Source organism: Rhinoraja longicauda, chromosome 34 (genome assembly GCF_053455715.1).
Source record: "Rhinoraja longicauda isolate Sanriku21f chromosome 34, sRhiLon1.1, whole genome shotgun sequence".
In the NCBI taxonomy this organism is placed as follows: domain Eukaryota; kingdom Metazoa; phylum Chordata; class Chondrichthyes; order Rajiformes; family Arhynchobatidae; genus Rhinoraja; species Rhinoraja longicauda.
The window spans coordinates 22,280,268-22,297,767 of NC_135986.1; the positions used below are offsets into that span (position 1 = coordinate 22,280,268).

The following is a 17,500-nucleotide window of genomic DNA, read 5'->3' on the forward strand; positions in this document are numbered from 1 at the left end:
CAGAAACATAGACAATAGGTGCAGGAGGAGGCCATTCGGCCCTTCCAGCCAGCACCGCCATTCATCGTGATCACGGCTGATCGTCCACAACCAGTAACCCGTGCTGCCTTCTCCCCATATCCCTTGATTCCACTAGCCCCTCGAGCTCTATCTAACTCTCTCTTAAATCCATCCAGTGAATTGCCTCCACTGCCCTCTGTGGCAGAGAATTCCACAAATCTTGACCCATTCCTTCTCTCAGAGATGCCACCTGTCCCGCTGAGTTACTCCAAGCTTTTTGTGTTGATATCCGATTAAACTGAGTGGTTCGACTTAGAATAACCTTCACACGGAATAAACAGCGACTCTGTGGCATGTGGATTTGTGGAATTAATTCTCTGCCACAGAAGGCAGTGGAGGCCGATTCACTGGATGGATTTAAGAGAGAGTTAGATAGAGCTCTAGGGGCTAGTGGAATCAAGGAGAATCTCCTGAGATGCTGCCTGACCCGCTGAGCAAAGAGGTCCTTCTGCAGTTGTACAGGGCCCTAGTGAGACCGCACCTGGAGTACTGTGTGCAGTTTTGGTCTCCAAATTTGAGGAAGGATATTCCTGCTATTGAGGGCGTACAGCGTAGGTTTACTAGGTTAATTCCCGGAATGGCGGGACTGTCATTTGTTGAAAGACTGGAGCGACTGGGCTTGTATACACTGGAATTTAGAAGGATGAGAGGAGATCTTATCGAAACGTATAAGATTATTAAGGGGTTGGACACGTTAGAGGCAGGAAACATGTTCCCAATGTTGGGGGAGTCCAGAACCAGGGGCCACACAGTTTAAGAATAAGGGGTCGGCCATTTAGAACGGAGATGAGGAAAAACCTTTTCAGTCGGAGAGTTGTGAATCTGTGGAATTCTCTGCCTCAGAAGGCAGTGGAGGCCATTTCTCTGAATGCATTCAAGAGAGAGCTGGATAGAGCTCTTAAGGATAGCGGAGTCAGGGGGTATGGGGAGAAGGCAGGAACGGGGTACTGATTGAGAATGATCAGCCATGATCACATTGAATGGCGGTGCGTACAGGCTCGAAGGGCCGAATGGCCTCCTCCTGCACCTGTTGTCTATTGTCTGTTGTTACTCCAGCGTTCTGTGTCTACCTTTGATCTACAAACTTGTACGTCCTTGGAGTGCGGGAGGAAACCGGGGGAAAAAAACCCACGCAGGTCACGGGGAGAAGGTACAAACTTTGTGGTCGTGATCGCGCCCGGGTCTCTGGCAGCAACTCGACCCTCTGCCTGCGCCCTTTTAGAAAATCTCATTTTGGTTGCACTGTGACACACAGACCCTTATCCTGAATAAACAGAGACTCTGTACAAGTCACGCAGTGGCCCCGACCCTGAATAAACAGTGACTGTACAGAGGACAGGGGTTACACAATGAACCTTGGACTGAACAGCCACGTGGAGACAACACCCATAGTCAGGACAATAGACAATAGGTGCAGGAGGAGGCCATTCGGCCCTTCGAGCCTGTACGCACCGCCATTCAATGTGATCATGGCTGATCACTCTCAATCAGTACCCCGTTCCTGCCCTCTCCCCATACCCCCTGACTCCGCTATCCTTATCTAGCTCTCTCTTGAATGCATTCAGATAATTGGCCTCCACTGCCCTCTGAGGCAGAGAATTCCACAGATTCACAACTCTCTGACTGAAAAAGTTTTTCCTCGTCTCCGTTCTAAATGGCCGACCACTTATTCTTCAACTGTGTGGCCCCTGGTTCTGGACTCCCCCCAACATTGGGAACATGTTTCCTGCCTCTAACGTGTCCAACCCCTTAATAATCTTATACGTTTCGATAAGATCCCCTCTCATCCTTCTAAATTCCAGTGTATACAAGCCTTGTCACTCCAGTCTTTCAACATACGACAGTCCCGCCATTCCGGGAATTAACCTGGTGAACCTACGCTGCACGCCCTCAATTGTCTTTCCGCTGACTGGATGGCATGCGGCAAAAGCTTTTCACTGTACCTCGTTACACGTGACAATAAACTGAACTAACCAAAACCAGGGACAATTTTACCGAAGCCAATTAACCTACAAACCTGCGCGTCTTTGGAGTGTGGGGGGGAAACCGGAGCACCCGGAGAAAAACCCGGAGGGGGAACGTACAAACTCCGTAGAGACACCAGAGACTCCTTAGGCGGCACGGTGGCGCAGCGGTAGAGTTGCCGCCTTACAGCGAATGCAGCGCCGGAGACTCAGGTTCGATCCCGACCGCGGGCGCCGTCTGTACGGAGTTTGTACGTTCTCCCCGTGACCTGCGTGGGTTTTCTCCGAGATCTTCGGTTTCCTCCCACACTCCAAAGACGTGCAGGTTTGTAGGTTAATTGACTGGGTAAATGTAAAAATTGTCCCTAGTGGGGTGTAGGATAGTGTTAATGTGCGGGGACCGCTGGGCGGCACGGACCCGGTGGGACGAAGGGCCTGTTTCCGCGCTGTATCTCTAAATCTAAATCTAAATCAGCGGTGGTCAGGGTCGAACTAAACAAAATCTGACTACCTTCCTTTATTTGACTTTTAGTTTGGAGATACGGCGCGGAAACAGGCCCTTCGGCCCACCGAGTCCGCGCCGACCAGCGATCCCCGCACACTAACACTATCCTACACCCAGCAGGGACAATTTTACACTTACGCCAAGCCAACAAACCCACAAACCCGTGCGTCTTTGGAGCGTGGGAGGAAACCGAAGATCTCGGAGAAAACCATCGCAGGTCACGGGGAGAACGTACAAACTCCGTACAGACGGCGCCCGTAGTTGGGATTGAACCCGGGTCTCCGGCACTGCATTCGCTGTAAGGCGGCAACTCTACCGCTGCCCGCATTGGCAGCACGGTTTTGATAGGCCGAAAAGCCTACTTCAACGCTGCGATCCGGCCAAGGCTCCTCTGCCAACTCCGTTCACCTCAAAACTCCGGGATTTGGAGCAAGGCCCGGATTTTCTACAGGATTTCTACAGGATAACAACTCATTTAATTGGGGGCAGGCTTGTGCTGGGGGTGGGGGGTTAGAAGTAGCCCGGAACACAGGAAACAGCCACTAATTGGACGTGGAACTGGCCGTGATGTCGATTAACTCCCGAGTCAATAGACAATAGGTGCAGGAGGAGGCCATTCGGCCCTTCGAGCCAGCACCGCCATTCAACGTGATCATGGCTGATCATCCACAATCAGTACCCTGTTCCTGCCCTCTCCCCTTACCCCCTGACTCCTTTGTCCTGCCCCCCCGACATCAGTCTGAAGAAGGGTCTCGACCCGAAACGTCACCCATTCCTTCTCTCCCGAGATGCTGCCTGACCTGCTGAGTTACTCCAGCATTTTGTGAATAAATACCGCTATCTTTAAGAGCTCTATCTAACTCTCTCTTGAAGGCATCCAGAAAATCGGCCTACACTGCCTACACGTCTCTATAAGATCCCCTTCTCATCCTTCTAAACTCCGTAAACGCCATTAATTCACAGATTCAGGGGGACTCTGAGGGACTATTGAGGGCGTGCAGCGTAGGTTTACTAGGTTAATTCCCGGAATGGCGGGACTGTCGTACGTTGAAAGACTGGAGCGACTGGGCTTGTATACGCTGGAATTTAGAAAGATGAGAGGGGATCTTATCGAAACGTATAAGATTATTAAGGGATTGGACACGCTAGAGGCAGGAAACATGTTCCCAATGTTGGGGGAGTCCAGAACCAGGGGCCTACACACAGTTTAAGAATAAGGGGTAGGCCATTTAGAACGGAGATGAGGAAAAACCTTTTCAGTCTGAGAATTGTGAATCTGTGGAATTCTCTGCCTCAGAAGGCAGTGGAGGCCAATTCTCTGGATGCATTCAAGAGAGAGCTAGATAGAGCTCTTAAGGATAGCGGAGTCAGGGGGTATGGGGAGAAGGCAGGAACGGGGTAGTGATTGTGGATGGTCAGCCATGATCACATTGAATGGTGGTGCTAGCTTGAAGGGCCGAATGGCCTCCTCCTGCACCAATTGTCGATTGTCTACTGTCTATTTTATAGACAATAGACAATAGGTGCAGGAGGAGGCCATTCGGCCCTTCGAGCCTGTACGCACCGCCATTCAATGTGATCATGGCTGATCATCCCTACTCCTCTCAAGAATTTTATGCACAATTTTATCAAAATATTTTCCTGCTCGGTTGCAGCAGTTTATGTATTAATTTCAAGAGGAGATTAAAAAAATCAGAACTCAATGGCGATGCGAGTTTTCTGAATGAAATCAATCTGCGCCATTTAGTTATTCAGTGAGTTTACTCGAAAACCAAGAGCCCCCGCAGTTTTACAATTAGTTCTTTTGTACTCAAAATTGAAAAGTCCTTGTTAGTCAGAACACATGGTGCCCCGCACTGCCTAGTTTAGTTTTAGTTTCCTTGAGAGAATCAGCGCGGAAACAGGCCCTTCGGCCCACCGGGCCCGTGCCGACCGGCCATCCCTGCGCTCCAAAGATCCGGGTTCGATCCTGACCTTGGGGTGCCTGTCTGCACGGAGTTTGCACGTTCTCCCTTGCGACTGCGTGGGTTTTCTTCGGGTGCTCCGGTTTCCTCCCACACTCCAAAGATGCGCAGGTTTGCCCGGACACTGTAGGCCCCGACACTGTAGGCCCTGACACTGTAGGCCCCGACACTGTAGGCCCGGACAGTGTAGGCCCCGACACTGTAGGCCCCGACACTGTAGGCCCGGACAGTGTAGACCCGGACACTGTCGGCCCCGACACTGTACGCCCGGACACTGTAGGCCCGGACACTGTAGGCCACGACACTGTAGGTCCGGACAGTGTAGACCCGGACACTGTAGGCCCGGACACTGTAGGCCCCGACACTGTAGGCCCGGACAGTGTAGACCCGGACACTGTAGGCCCGGACACTGTAGGCCCGGACAGTGTAGACCCGGACACTGTAGACCCGGACACTGTAGGCCCGGACACTGTAGGCCCGGACACTGTAGGCCCCGACACTGTAGGCCCGGACACTGTACGCCCAGAACAATTCATCAATCAACAGCCAGCTCAATCATTTTCTTCTCACGCCATTCTTTGCCTCTGTGTTTAATTTAGTTTAGAGAAACAGCGCGGAAACAGGCCCTTCGGCCCACCGAGTCAGCACCGACCAGCAATCCCCGCACACTAACACTATCCTACACCCACACACAGGGGACAATTTACAATTTTTACCAATTAACCTTCAAACCTGCATGTCTTTGGAGTGTGGGAGGAAACCGGAGCACCCGGAGAAAACCCACGCAGGTCACGGGGAGAACGTACAAACTCCGTACAGACAAGCGCCCGTAGTCGGGATCGAACCCGGGTCTCTGGCGCTGTGAGGCAGCGGTTCTACCCGCTGCGCCTCCATTTTGCTGCAATCCTCCTGTTGCTTCAATCTGCTCAGTTTACACTTTTCTGAACTTTAGAGGTTAAAGGCCCCTCTGAGTCAACAGAGAGAAAATAGGTGCAGGAAGTAGGCCATTCGGCCCTTCGAGTCAGCACCAGCACGTGGACTGAAACGTGTGGGAAGGGCGGTCACGGTGGCGCAGCGGTAGAGTTGCCGCCTTACAGCGAATGCAGCGCCGGAGACTCAGGTTCGATCCTGACTACGGGCGCCGTCTGTACGGAGTTTGTACGTTCTCCCCGTGACCTGCGTGGGTTTTCTCCGAGATCTTCGGTTTCCTCCCACACTCCAAAGACGTGCAGGTTTGTAGGTTAATTGGCTGGGTATAAATGTAAAAATTGTCCCTAGTGGGTGTAGGATGGTGTTAGTGTGCGGGGATCGCTGGGCGGCGCGGACCCGATGGGCCGAAGGGCCCCGTTTCCGCGCTGTATCTCTGAAACTAAACTGCGGATGCTGATTTACATCGAAGGTGGACTCAGAATGCCGGAGTAACTCAGCGGGACGGGCAGCATCTCTGGAGAGAAGGAACGGGCGACGTTTACGGGTCGAGACCCTGCCTCACATTTGCCTGCAGCACAGGCCCGATGGGCTGAACGGCCTGTGGCACGGGAGATTTTATTTTGGCGTGAGTAGTAGACCACGAAATAACTCGCATAGTTGAGGTTGAAAGTGCCCATTGAAGGTGGCAACGTGACCTTGCCAACATGCCCACACTTGCAGACCGCCCACCTCGGCTCATCTGGAAGAATGCAGGGAAGCCAGGCCGAGAACTTTAGTCTCCGTTTCTTTAGTTCCTTCGGGAGACGCACAGCGCGAAAACAGGCCCCTTCGGCCGCCGCGCCGACCAGCGATCCCCGCACACCAACGCTTGCCCATGACACCAACCAGGGACAATTTGCGCTTACCGCCCAGCCAGTCAACGTAGAAACCTGCACGGCTTCGGAGTGTGGGAGGAAACCAGAGGCCTTTGCACAGGGGGGCCAGGATTGGGTCAGTGGGCACGGGGCCAAGGAAGGATTGTTCGGCTTAAAGGGAAAGAGAGGGGAGGGGGGGAGGGAGAGGTTTATCTGATACCTGTTCAGGAAAGAGTTTTGGACAATAGACAATAGACAATAGGTGCAGGAGGAGGCCATTCGGCCCTTCGAGCCAGCACCGCCATTCAATGTGATCATGGCTGATCATTCTCAATCAGTACCCCGTTCCTGCCTTCTCCCCCTGACTCCGCTATCCTTAAGAGCTCTATCTAGCTCTCTCTTGAATGCATTCAGAGAATTGGCCTCCACTGCCTTCTGAGGCAGAGAATACCACAGATTCACAACTCTCTGACTGAAAAAGGTTTTCCTCATCTCCGTTCGAAATGGCCGACCCCTTATTCTTAAACTGTGTGGCCCCTGGTTCTGGACTCCCCCAACATTGGGAACATGTTTCCTGCCTCTAACGTGTCCAACCCCTTAATAATCTTATACGTTTCGATAAGATCCCCTCTCATCCTTCTAAATTCCAGTGTATACAAGCCCAGTCGCTCCTCATCTCAGTTCTAAATGGCCGACCCCTTATTCTTAAACCTGGTTTGCACCGAAGATAAGTTGATAAGTGACGGGAGCAGAATTAGGCCATTCGGCCCGTCGAGTCTACTCCGCCATTCCATCACGGCTGATCTATCTCACCCTCCTAACCCCCATTCTCCCGCCTTCTCCCCGTAATCCCTGACACCCGCACTGACCAAGAAATTAGGCACAATAAGCGCTGGAGTAACTCGGCGGGGACGGTCAGCGTCTCTGGAGAGAAGGAGTGGGTCGAGACTGAGAGTCGGGGGAGAGGGAGTCTAGAGGTATGGAGGGGCAAGATGTGAAAAGGAGAGATCAAAGGGGAGCGAATGGGCTTGTATACACTGGAATTTAGAAGGATGAGAGGGGATCTTATCGAAACGTATAAGATTATTAAGGGGTTGGACACGTTAGAGGCAGGAAACATGTTCCCAATGTTGGGGGGAGTCCAGAACAAGGGGCCACAGTTGTGAAAAGATGTGAAAAGGAGAGATCAAAGGGGACGAAGCTTCAGGGAAAATCAGAAGTGATAGAGGAGTAGAATTAGGCCATTCGGCCCATCAAGTCCACTCCGCCATTCAATCATGGCTGATCTATCTCTCCCTCCTAACCCCATTCCCCTGCCTTCCCCCATTAGCTGAGGGGAAGTTGACAAGGAGGCACCGAAGAAGGGTCTGGACTACACTGTCTGGAGCTACACAGGCCTACACTGTCTGGAGCTACACAGGCCTACACTGTCTGGAGCTACACAGGCCTACACTGTCTGGAGCTAAAATGTCAGAAACCTAGAGTGTCGGGACCTAAAGTGTCGATATCTACAGCATCGGGGCCTACAGTGTCTGGGCCTACAGTGTTGGGGCCTACAGCATCGGGGGCCTACAGTGTCGGGGCCTACAGCATCCGGGCCTACAGTGTCCGGGCCTACAGCGTCCGGGCGTACAGCGTCCTGGCCTACAGTGTCCGGGCCTACAGTGTCGGGGCTACAGCGTCCGGGCCTACAGCATCCCCCGGGCCTAATACGGGACAAGGGCGGTCCCATACTGGACAAACCAATTTTGCCCAAAATACGGGATGTCCCGGTTAACACGGGACAGTTGGCAACCCTAGTCTCGACCCAAATCGTCACCCATTCCTTCACTCCAGAGATGGTGCCTGACCCGCTGAGTTATCCAGCAATTTGTCTTTGTCCTTTTGTTCATTCTGAGCTCCTTAAAGGAGACTGTTTAAAACCAAGTGCTTCCCTCCCACCTAATCACGCCAATCCCACGCTGGGTTTCTTAGCCACTCCTCAACCTAAGCCTCTTCCCTTGAGTTTAGTTCAGTTTAGTTTACTGTCACGTGACAGGAGGTAGAGCAAAAAGCTTTTGTTGCGCGGGTAAGCATGCAGGTACAGCAGGCAGCGAAGAAAGCCAATGGAATGTTGGCCGTCATAACAAGAGGAGTTGAGTATAGGAGCAAAGAGGTCCTTCTGCAGTTGTACAGGGCCCTAGTGAGACCGCACCTGGAGTACTGTGTGCAGTTTTGGTCTCCAAATTTGAGGAAGGATATTCTTGCTATTGAGGGCGTGCAGCGTAGGTTTACTAGGTTAATTCCCGGAATGGCGGGACTGTCGTATGTTGAAAGAATGGAGCGACTAGGCTTGTATACACTGGAATTTAGAAGGATGAGAGGGGATCTTATCGAAACATATAAGATTATTAAGGGGTTGGACACGTTAGAGGCAGGAAACATGTTCCCAATGTTGGGGGAGTCCAGAACCAGGGGCCACACACAGTTTAAGAATAAGGGGTAGGCCATTTAGAACGGAGATGAGGAAAAACTTTTTCAGTCAGAGAGTTGTGAATCTGTGGAATTCTCTGCCTCAGAGGGCAGTGGAGGCCAATTCTCTGGATGCTTTCAAGAGAGAGCTAGATAGAGCTCTTAAGGATAGCGGAGTCATGGGGTATGGGGAGAAGGCAGGAACGGGGTACTGATTGAGAATGATCAGCCATGATCACATTGAATGGCGGTGCTGGCTCGAAGGGCCGAATGGCCTCCTCCTGCACCTGTTGTCTATTGTCACACTAGGGGACAATTTACATTTTTTTATACCAAGCCAATTAACCCACAAACTTGCACGTCGTTGGAGCGTGGGAGGGAACCGGAGCACCCGGAGAAAACCCACGCGGGTCACGGGGAGAGCGTGCAGACTCCGTACAGACGGCGCCCGCGGTCGGGATCGAATCCGGGGACCCGTGTCTCTGGCGCTGTGAGGCAGCAACTCTACCGCTGCGCCCTGTTCATGCATGGATGTTTTACCTGGTTTTACCAAAGCTGTTGGCTGTTTCTAGGCTACGCGTCACGATAATAAACCGATCATTCCGATTCCACTTGTCGTAGAGTCATGAAACGATGACTCTAGGTTAATACTAGGTTAATTCCCGGAATGGTGGGACTGTCATATGTTGAAAGACTGGAGCGACTGGGCTTGTATACACTGGAATTTAGAAGGATGAGAGGAGATCTTATCGAAACGTATAAGATTATTAAGGGGTTGGACACATTAGAGGCAGGAAACATGTTCCCAATGTTGGGGGAGTCCAGAACCAGGGGCCACACACAGTTTAAGAATAAGGGGTCGGCCATTTAGAACGGAGATGAGGAAAAACTTTTTTCAGTCAGAGAGTTGTGAATCTGTGGAATTCTCTGCCTCAGAAGGCAGTGGAGGCCAATTCTCTGAATGCATTCAAGAGAGAGCTGGATAGAGCTCTTAAGGATAGCGGCGTCAGGGGGTATGGGGAGAAGGCAGGAACGGGGTACTGATTGAGAATGATCAGCCATGATCACATTGAATGGCGGTGCGTACAGGCTCGAAGGGCCGAATGGCCTCCTCCTGCACCTATTGTCTATTGTCTATTGATGCTGCAGAGAAACAAGCCTTCTGACAAGCATGGGCTGTTCGTTTTTCACCGATTCTCCCCCCCCCCACCCCCTCCCTAAACCCATGTTTGTTTTCCCACGTTCTCAAACAACTCCTCCCCAGATCCGACCGCTCACCTACATATTCAGGGAAATTTACGGCCGGCCAGTTAAAGCATCGCTTCACGAATTTTTGCGGACGTGGGCAGAAACCAGAGAGCCCTGGGGAAACCCACACGGCTCACAAGGAGAACATGAAGGACCCTTCTTGTACGTAGCGCAGGCAAGGGTCATTTAGTTTACGGACAAAAAACAATCCTTGAGGCGTTCTCTCTCCGATCAACGCATCACCACTCCCTGGAACAGAGTTGAGGAAGAACTCTTTCACAAAAGGGAGTTTGCGAACCTGTGGAATCAATTCTCTGCCTCGGAAGGCAGCTGAGGCCAATTCTCTGGATGCTTTCGAGAGAGGGTTAGACAGAGCTCTTAAAGCTGGCGGAGTCAGGGGGTGCGGGGAGAGAAGGCAGGAACTGATTGTGGAGAGACATAAAATGGTGGAGTAACTCAGCGGGTCAGGCGGCATCTCAGGGGAGAAGGAATGGGTGACGTTTTCGGGTCAGACTGAAGAAGGGTCTCGACCCGAAACGTCACCCATTCCTTCTCCCCTGAGATGTTGCCTGACCCGCTGAGTTACTCCAGCATTTTGTGTCTACCTTCGATTTAAACCAGCATTTGCAGGGTTTTTTTTCCTATTGATTGTGGATGATCAACCATGATCACAGTGAATGGCGGTGCTGCCTCGAAGGGCCGAATGGCCGACTCCTGCACCTATTTTCTATTGTTATTATAATCCAAAGGTCTTAAAAGCACAACCTACACTATCCGGGCCTACAGCAGCCCCCGGGCCTACAGTGTCCAGGCCTACACTGTCCGGGCCTACACTGTAGTAGGGTGAAGACTATTCCATGCTTTAACTGTGCGAGGGGAGAATTAATTGCTGTACACATCTGTCTTGGTAGCTGGTATCTCAAATTGAATCGAATGCCCTCATCTGCTCCTGAAAAGTTTGGGTTTGGTGTAGATTTGGTCATCTATGTCAAGCTGACCATTTACGTCTGTCTTGGAGAGTGTTCCACCCCAAAGAATTTAGAAGTTCGGTAACATTCGCTTCTCTCTCATAGATTTAGAGATACAGGGCAGAAACAGGCCCTTCGGCCCACCGGGTCCGCGCCGCCCAGCGATCCCCGCACACTAACACCATCCTACACCCACTGGGGACAATTTTTACATTTGCCCAGCCAATTAACCTACAAACCCCGCACGTCTTTGGAGCGCGGGAGGAAACCGAAGATCTCGGAGAAAACCCGCGCAGGTCACGGGGAGAACGTACAAACTCCGTACAGACGGCGTCCGTAGTCGGGATGGAACCCGGGTCTCCGGCGCTGCATTCGCTGTAAGGCGGCAACTCTACCGCCGCGCCACCGTGACCGTATTTGTAAACAAAACGAGCCCCCTGTCTCTGGACACGTTCGATGGAAGAAATGTTTTTATTTGTGTATGGATCTCGTGCTTTGCAACAGCGTAGTCCAAATGCGGTCTAACAAAGGCAAAGTATAGCCTCTCCTTGATAGAGGTTGAACAATGCTAAAAGTTGCGTCTCAGATAATCCAGGACACCTGTTGCTTTCATAGAAACATAGAAACATAGAAAATAGGTGCAGGAGTAGGCCATTCGGCCCTTCGAGCCTGCACCGCCATTCAATATGATCATGGCTGATCATCCAACTCAGTATCCTGTACCTGCCTTCTCTCCATACCCCCTGATCCCTTTAGCCACAAGGGCCACATCTAACTCCCTCTTACATATAGCCAATGAACTGGCCTCAACTACCTTCTGTGGCAGAGAATTCCACAGACTCACCACTCTCTGTGTGAAAAAAAACTTTCTCATCTCGGTCCTAAAAGACTTCCCCCTTATCCTTAAACTGTGACCCCTTGTTCTGGACTCCCCCAACATCGGGAACAATCTTCCCGCATCTAGCCTGTCCAACCCCTTAAGAATTTTATATGTTTCTATAAGATCCCCCCTCAGTCTTCTAAATTCCAGCAAGTACAAGCCCAGTCTATCTAGTCTTTCCTCATATGTAAGTCCTGCCATCCCAGGAATCAATCTGGCGAACCTTCTCTGTACTCCCTCTATGGCAAGAACGTCTTTCCTCAGGTTAGGAGACCAAAACTGTACACAATACTCCAGGTGTGGTCTCACTAACACTATCCCACACCCACACACACACACTTCCCCCTCCTGGTTCCGCAAGGATTGTTCTCGCACTCGTCCATGTCTAGAGGGGGAGAAAGGGCACAAAAAGCCGGAGTAACTCAGCGGGCCGGGCAGCATCTCTGGAGAGAAGGAACGGGCGACGTTTCGGGTCGAGACCCTTCTTCAGGACCACCGAGGCCGTACCATCCAGCGATCGCCCGTACACGAGTTCCAGATTACACACGATGGTGCTACATAGAAACATAGAAAATAGGTGCAGGAGGAGGCCATTCGGCCCTTCGAGACTGTACGCACCACCATTCAATATGATCATGGCTGATCATCCTGCCTTCTCTCCATACCCCCTGATCCCTTTAGCCACAAGGGCCACATCTAACTCCCTCTTAAATATAGCCAATGAACTGGCCTCAACTACCTTCTGTGGCAGAGAATTCCACAGATTCACCACTCTCTGTGTGAAAAAAAACGTTCTCATCTCGGTCCTAAAAGACTTCCCCCTTATCCTTAAACTGTGACCCCTTGTTCTGGACTTCCCCAACATCGGGAACAATCTTCCCGCATCTAGCCTGTCCAACCCCTTAAGAATTTTATATGTTTCTATAAGATCCCCCCTCAGTCTTCTAAATTCCAGCGAGTACAAGCCGAGTCTATCCAGTCTTTCTTCATATGAAAGTCCTGCCATCCCAGGAATCAATCTGGGGAACCTTCTCTGTACTCCCTCTATGGCAAGAATGTCTTTCCTCAGATTAGGAGACCAAAACTGTACGCAATACTCCAGGTGCGGTCTCACCAATGCCCTGTACAACTCCAGCAGAACCTCCCTGCTCCTATACTCAAATCCCCACGCTATGAATGCCAACATACCATTCGCTTTCTTCACTGCCTGTCTACTTTCAATGACTGGTGTACCACGACACCCAGGTCTCGTTGCATCTCCCTTTCTCCTAATCGGCCACCATTCAGATAATAGTCTGCTTTCCTGTTCATGCCACCAAAGTGGATAACCTCACATTTATCCACATTATACTGCATCTGCCATGCATTTGCATGATGAGTCTGGCTGTTCAAGTAACCCTTGCTGGGCCTCACTCTGACAGTGGAGAAGGCCCAGGACAGAAAGATCAGATTGGCCCTTCTTGGTGAGCCATTAAATTGAAGAGATGTGGTTGAGAGCTGGGATTTTGATTTAACCTCAAGCCCGGTTTTAACCAGCACGATCAAGTCTTCCTCTGTGCGTTGCGCGTCCACAATTAACCACCGCTAAACATACCAATCCAACACATGTATCTTTAAGATATCCGCCTAAAACTAAAAGCGTGCATCGCAGGACAAACGTTCCCAGTGTTGGGGGAGTCCAGAACCCAGGGGCCACACACACAGTCGAAGAATAAAGGGGAGGCCATTTAAAACTGAGGTGAGCAGAAACCTTTTTCACCCAGAGAGTTGTGAATTAATTTGTGGAATTAATTCCCTGCCACAGAGGGCAGTGGAGGCCGATTCGCTGGATGAATGTAAAAGAGATAAGATACACTCAGACAAGATCAGTCAGATCAGTCCGAAGAAGGGTCTCGGCCCGAAATGTCACCCATTCCTTCTCTCCCGAGAAGGGAAGATTGGAAAGACCGGGGCTTGTATTCACCGGAGTTTAGAAGGATGAGAGGGCGATCTTATAGAGACGCATAAAATCATAAAAAGGACTGGACAAGCTAGATGCAGGAAAAATGTTCCCAATGTTGGGGGAGTCCAGAACCAGGGGCCACACACACAGTCTAAGAATAAAGGGGAGGCCATTTAAAACTGAGGTGAGGAAAAACTTTTTCACCCAGAGAATTTGTGAATTTGTGGAATTCTCTGCCACAGAGGGCAGTGGAGGCCGATTCACTGGATGGATTTAAAAGAGAGTTAGATAGAGCTCTAGGGGCTAGCGGAATCAGGGGATATGGGGAGAAGGCAGGCACGGGTTACTGATTGTGGATGATCAGCCACGATCACGATGAATGGCGGCGCTGGCTCGAAGGGCAAAATGGCCTCCTCCTGCACCTGTTTTCGATGCTTCTATGTTTCCGTATCACATTGCTGTTTCACCTGCGTCCCGTGTCAACAGTTCCTCTGGTGCAAAAGTGACCACACTTTTGCACATCATGGACTGCACTGCGCTTGAAGTATTCCAAGAAAGTTAAGAGTCAGAGAATCAGAGAGAGATGCAGTATCAAGAAGCATTGAGCACAGAGCTGGACTCAGCGGGTCAGTGTGGCAGTCCCAAAAGCTATTAGACAATAGACAATAGGTGCAGGAGGAGGCCATTCGGCCCTTCGAGCCTGTACGCACCGCCATTCAATGTGATCATGGCTGATCATTCTCAATCAGTACCCCATTCCTGCCTTCTCCCCATACCCCCTGACTCCGCTATCCTAAAGAGCTCTATATTGAAGGTGTACGATTTATCAACACATTAAAGTAGTTCACGAATCTTCTTGTGTTTTTATGACTGTTGGCAGACCAATTTACCATCTGGGATAAATAAACTTCTATCGTGTCGTACCGTGCCGCCCCGAAACATCACCTATCCATGTCCTCCAGAGATGCTGCCTGACCCGCTGAGTTACTCCAGCACTTTGCGTGCTTTTTGTGTAAACCGGCACCTGCAGTTCCTTGTTTCTCTGCTCTGTCTGAACCAGGGGGGTCGCACAGTTTAAGAATTGAGGGCGTGCAGCGTAGGTTCACCAGGTTAAACCCCGGGATGGCGGGACTGTCATACGTTGAAAGACTGGAGCGACTAGGCTTGTATACACTGGAATTTAGAAGGATGAGAGGGGATCTTATCGAAACGTATAAGATTATTATGGGGTTGGACACGTTAGAGGCAGGAAACATGTTCCCAATGTTGGGGGAGTCCAGAACAAGGGGCCACACAGTTTAAGAATAAGGGGTAGGCCATTTAGAACGGAGATGAGGAAAAACTTTTTCAGTCAGAGAGTTGTGAATCTGTGGAATTCTCTGCCTCAGAAGGCAGTGGAGGCCGATTCTCTGAATGCATTCAAGAGAGAGCTAGATAGAGCTCTTAAGGATAGCGGAGTCAGGAGGTATGGGGAGAAGGCAGGAACGGGGTACTGCCACTGTGATCATGGCTGATCATCCACAATCAGTACCCCGTTCCTGCCTTCTCCCCATACCCCCTGACTCCGCTATCCTTAAGAGCTCTATCCAGCTCTCTCTTGAATGCATTCAGAGAATTGGCCTCCACTGCCTTCTGAGGCAGAGAATTCCACAGATTCACAACTCTCTGACTGAAAAAGTTTTTCCTCATCTCCGTTCTAAACAAAGATACTAGAGGAGCAAGATGGACCACTCCATTGAAACCGCCTGTACTGAAGTGTAGTACGCAAAGGAGCGTAATGCCTCTCGCGGTGTAATCAGTGTTTTGGGGGAACAGTGTGTGTGATGATACCATTAAAATGCAGAATATATCTCATCTATCAATTCACAGACGCACTACGGTTTCTCGGTTCGAGTGGTCTATCTTGCTCCTCTAGTATCTTAGGTTCTAAATGGCCTACCCCTTATTCTTAAACTGTGGCCCCTGGTTCTGGACTCCCCCCACATCGGGAACATGTTTCCTGCCTCTAACGTGTCCAATCCCTTAATAATCTTACGTGTTTCAATAAGATCCCCTCTCATCCTTCTAAATACCAGCGTACACAAGCCGAGCCGCTCCAGTCTTTCAACGTACGACAGTCCCGCCATCCTGGGGTTTAACCTGGCGAACCTACGCTGCATGACCTCAATAGCAAGCAAGAGTAGTCCTTCCTCAAATTTGGACCCTTCTTCAACACGGAACAGGGAGCGGTGGAGGTTGAATAGCAGAGACGCATAAAACGGAGAAGCAATCGAGACCTGGGACCAAAAAACAAACTGCTGGTGGAACTCAGCAGGTCACGCGGCCTGCAGCAATTTAACGGAGGAGGGGTGAGGAGTATAAAGGAGGACTTATTGCACTGAGAGGTTAAAGTAAGCAAAGTTAAAAATGGGCGTCACGGTGGCGCAGCGGTAGAGTTGCTGCCTCACAGCGTAGGAGGCCCGGGTTCGATCCCGAACACGGGATTAAAAGTACCATTAGCAAATTTGCAGATGATACAAAGCTGGGTGAACTGTGAGGAAGATGCTATGAGGTTGCAGGGTTACTTGGACAGGTTGTGTGAGTGGGCGGATGCATGGCAGATGCAGTTTAATGTGGATAAGTGTGAGGTTATCCACTTTGGTGGTAAGAATAGGAAGGCAGAGTATTATCTGAATGGTGTCAAGTTAGGAACAGGGGACGTACAACGAGATCTGGGTGTCCTAGTGCATCAGTCACTGAAAGGAAGCATGCAGGTACAGCAGGCAGTGAAGAAAGCCAATGGCATGTTGGCCTTCATAACAAGAGGAGTTGAGTATAGGAGCAAAAAGGTCCTTCTGCAGTTGTACAGGGCCCTAGTGAGACCGCACCTGGAGTACTGTGTGCAGTTAAGGTCTCCAAACTTGCTTGCTATTGAGGGAGTGCAGCGTAGGTTCGCCAGGTTAAACCCCGGAATGGCGGGACTGTCGTACGTTGAAAGACTGGAGCGACTGGGCTTGTATACGCTGGAATTTAGAAGGATGAGAGGGGATCTTATTAGTCTCGAAACTAAACTGAACTCGGCGCGGACTGCACTCGAGAGTCGGAGGTTTTGGGGAGAAGGCATCGAGAGGGAGAGATAGATCAGCCAAGATTGAATGGCGGAGTAGACTTGATGGGCCCAATGGCCTGGTTCTGCTCCTAGAACGTATGACCATGGTTGGGATTGAACCTGGGTCTCTGGCGCTGGGAGGCAGCAACTCTGCTAACGTTACGCCACCGCGCCGCCCAACGATGGAGATATAGCACCATCGTGTGTAATCAGGAACTCGTGTAAGGGGCGATCGCTGGACGGCACGGCCTCGATGGGCCGAAGGGCCCCGTTTCCCGAAGAAGGGTCTCGACCCCGAAACGTCGCCCATTCCTTCTCTCCGGAGATGCCGCCCGTTCCTGATGTGGAGAGGATGTTTCCACTAGTGGGAGAGTCTCGGACTAGAGGGCACGGCCTCAGAATTAAAGGACGTTCCTTTAGGAAGGAGATGAGGAGGAATTTCTTTAGTCAGAGGGCGGTGAATCTGTGGAATTCTTTGCCACAGAAGGCTGTGGATATTTTGAAGGCAGAGATGGATAGATTCTTGATCAGTGCGGGTGTCAGGGGTTAAGGGGAGAAGGCAGGAGAATGGGGTTGAGAGGGAGAGATAGAATGGCGGGGTAGACTTGATGGGCCTAATTCTGCTCCTGTCACATGATCTTATAGA

General features: G+C 50.9%; 1 protein-coding gene across 1 annotated transcript in view; it reads right to left on the reverse strand.

Moving 5' to 3' along the window:
• Positions 1-17,500, reverse strand: part of LOC144609631 (pecanex-like protein 3) — a 76,442-nt gene that overhangs the window by 56,133 nt on the left and 2,809 nt on the right. The window contains 1 exon segment of the mRNA XM_078428130.1: positions 10,011-10,090. Within this exon segment, the coding sequence (XP_078284256.1) occupies positions 10,011-10,090 (80 nt within the window).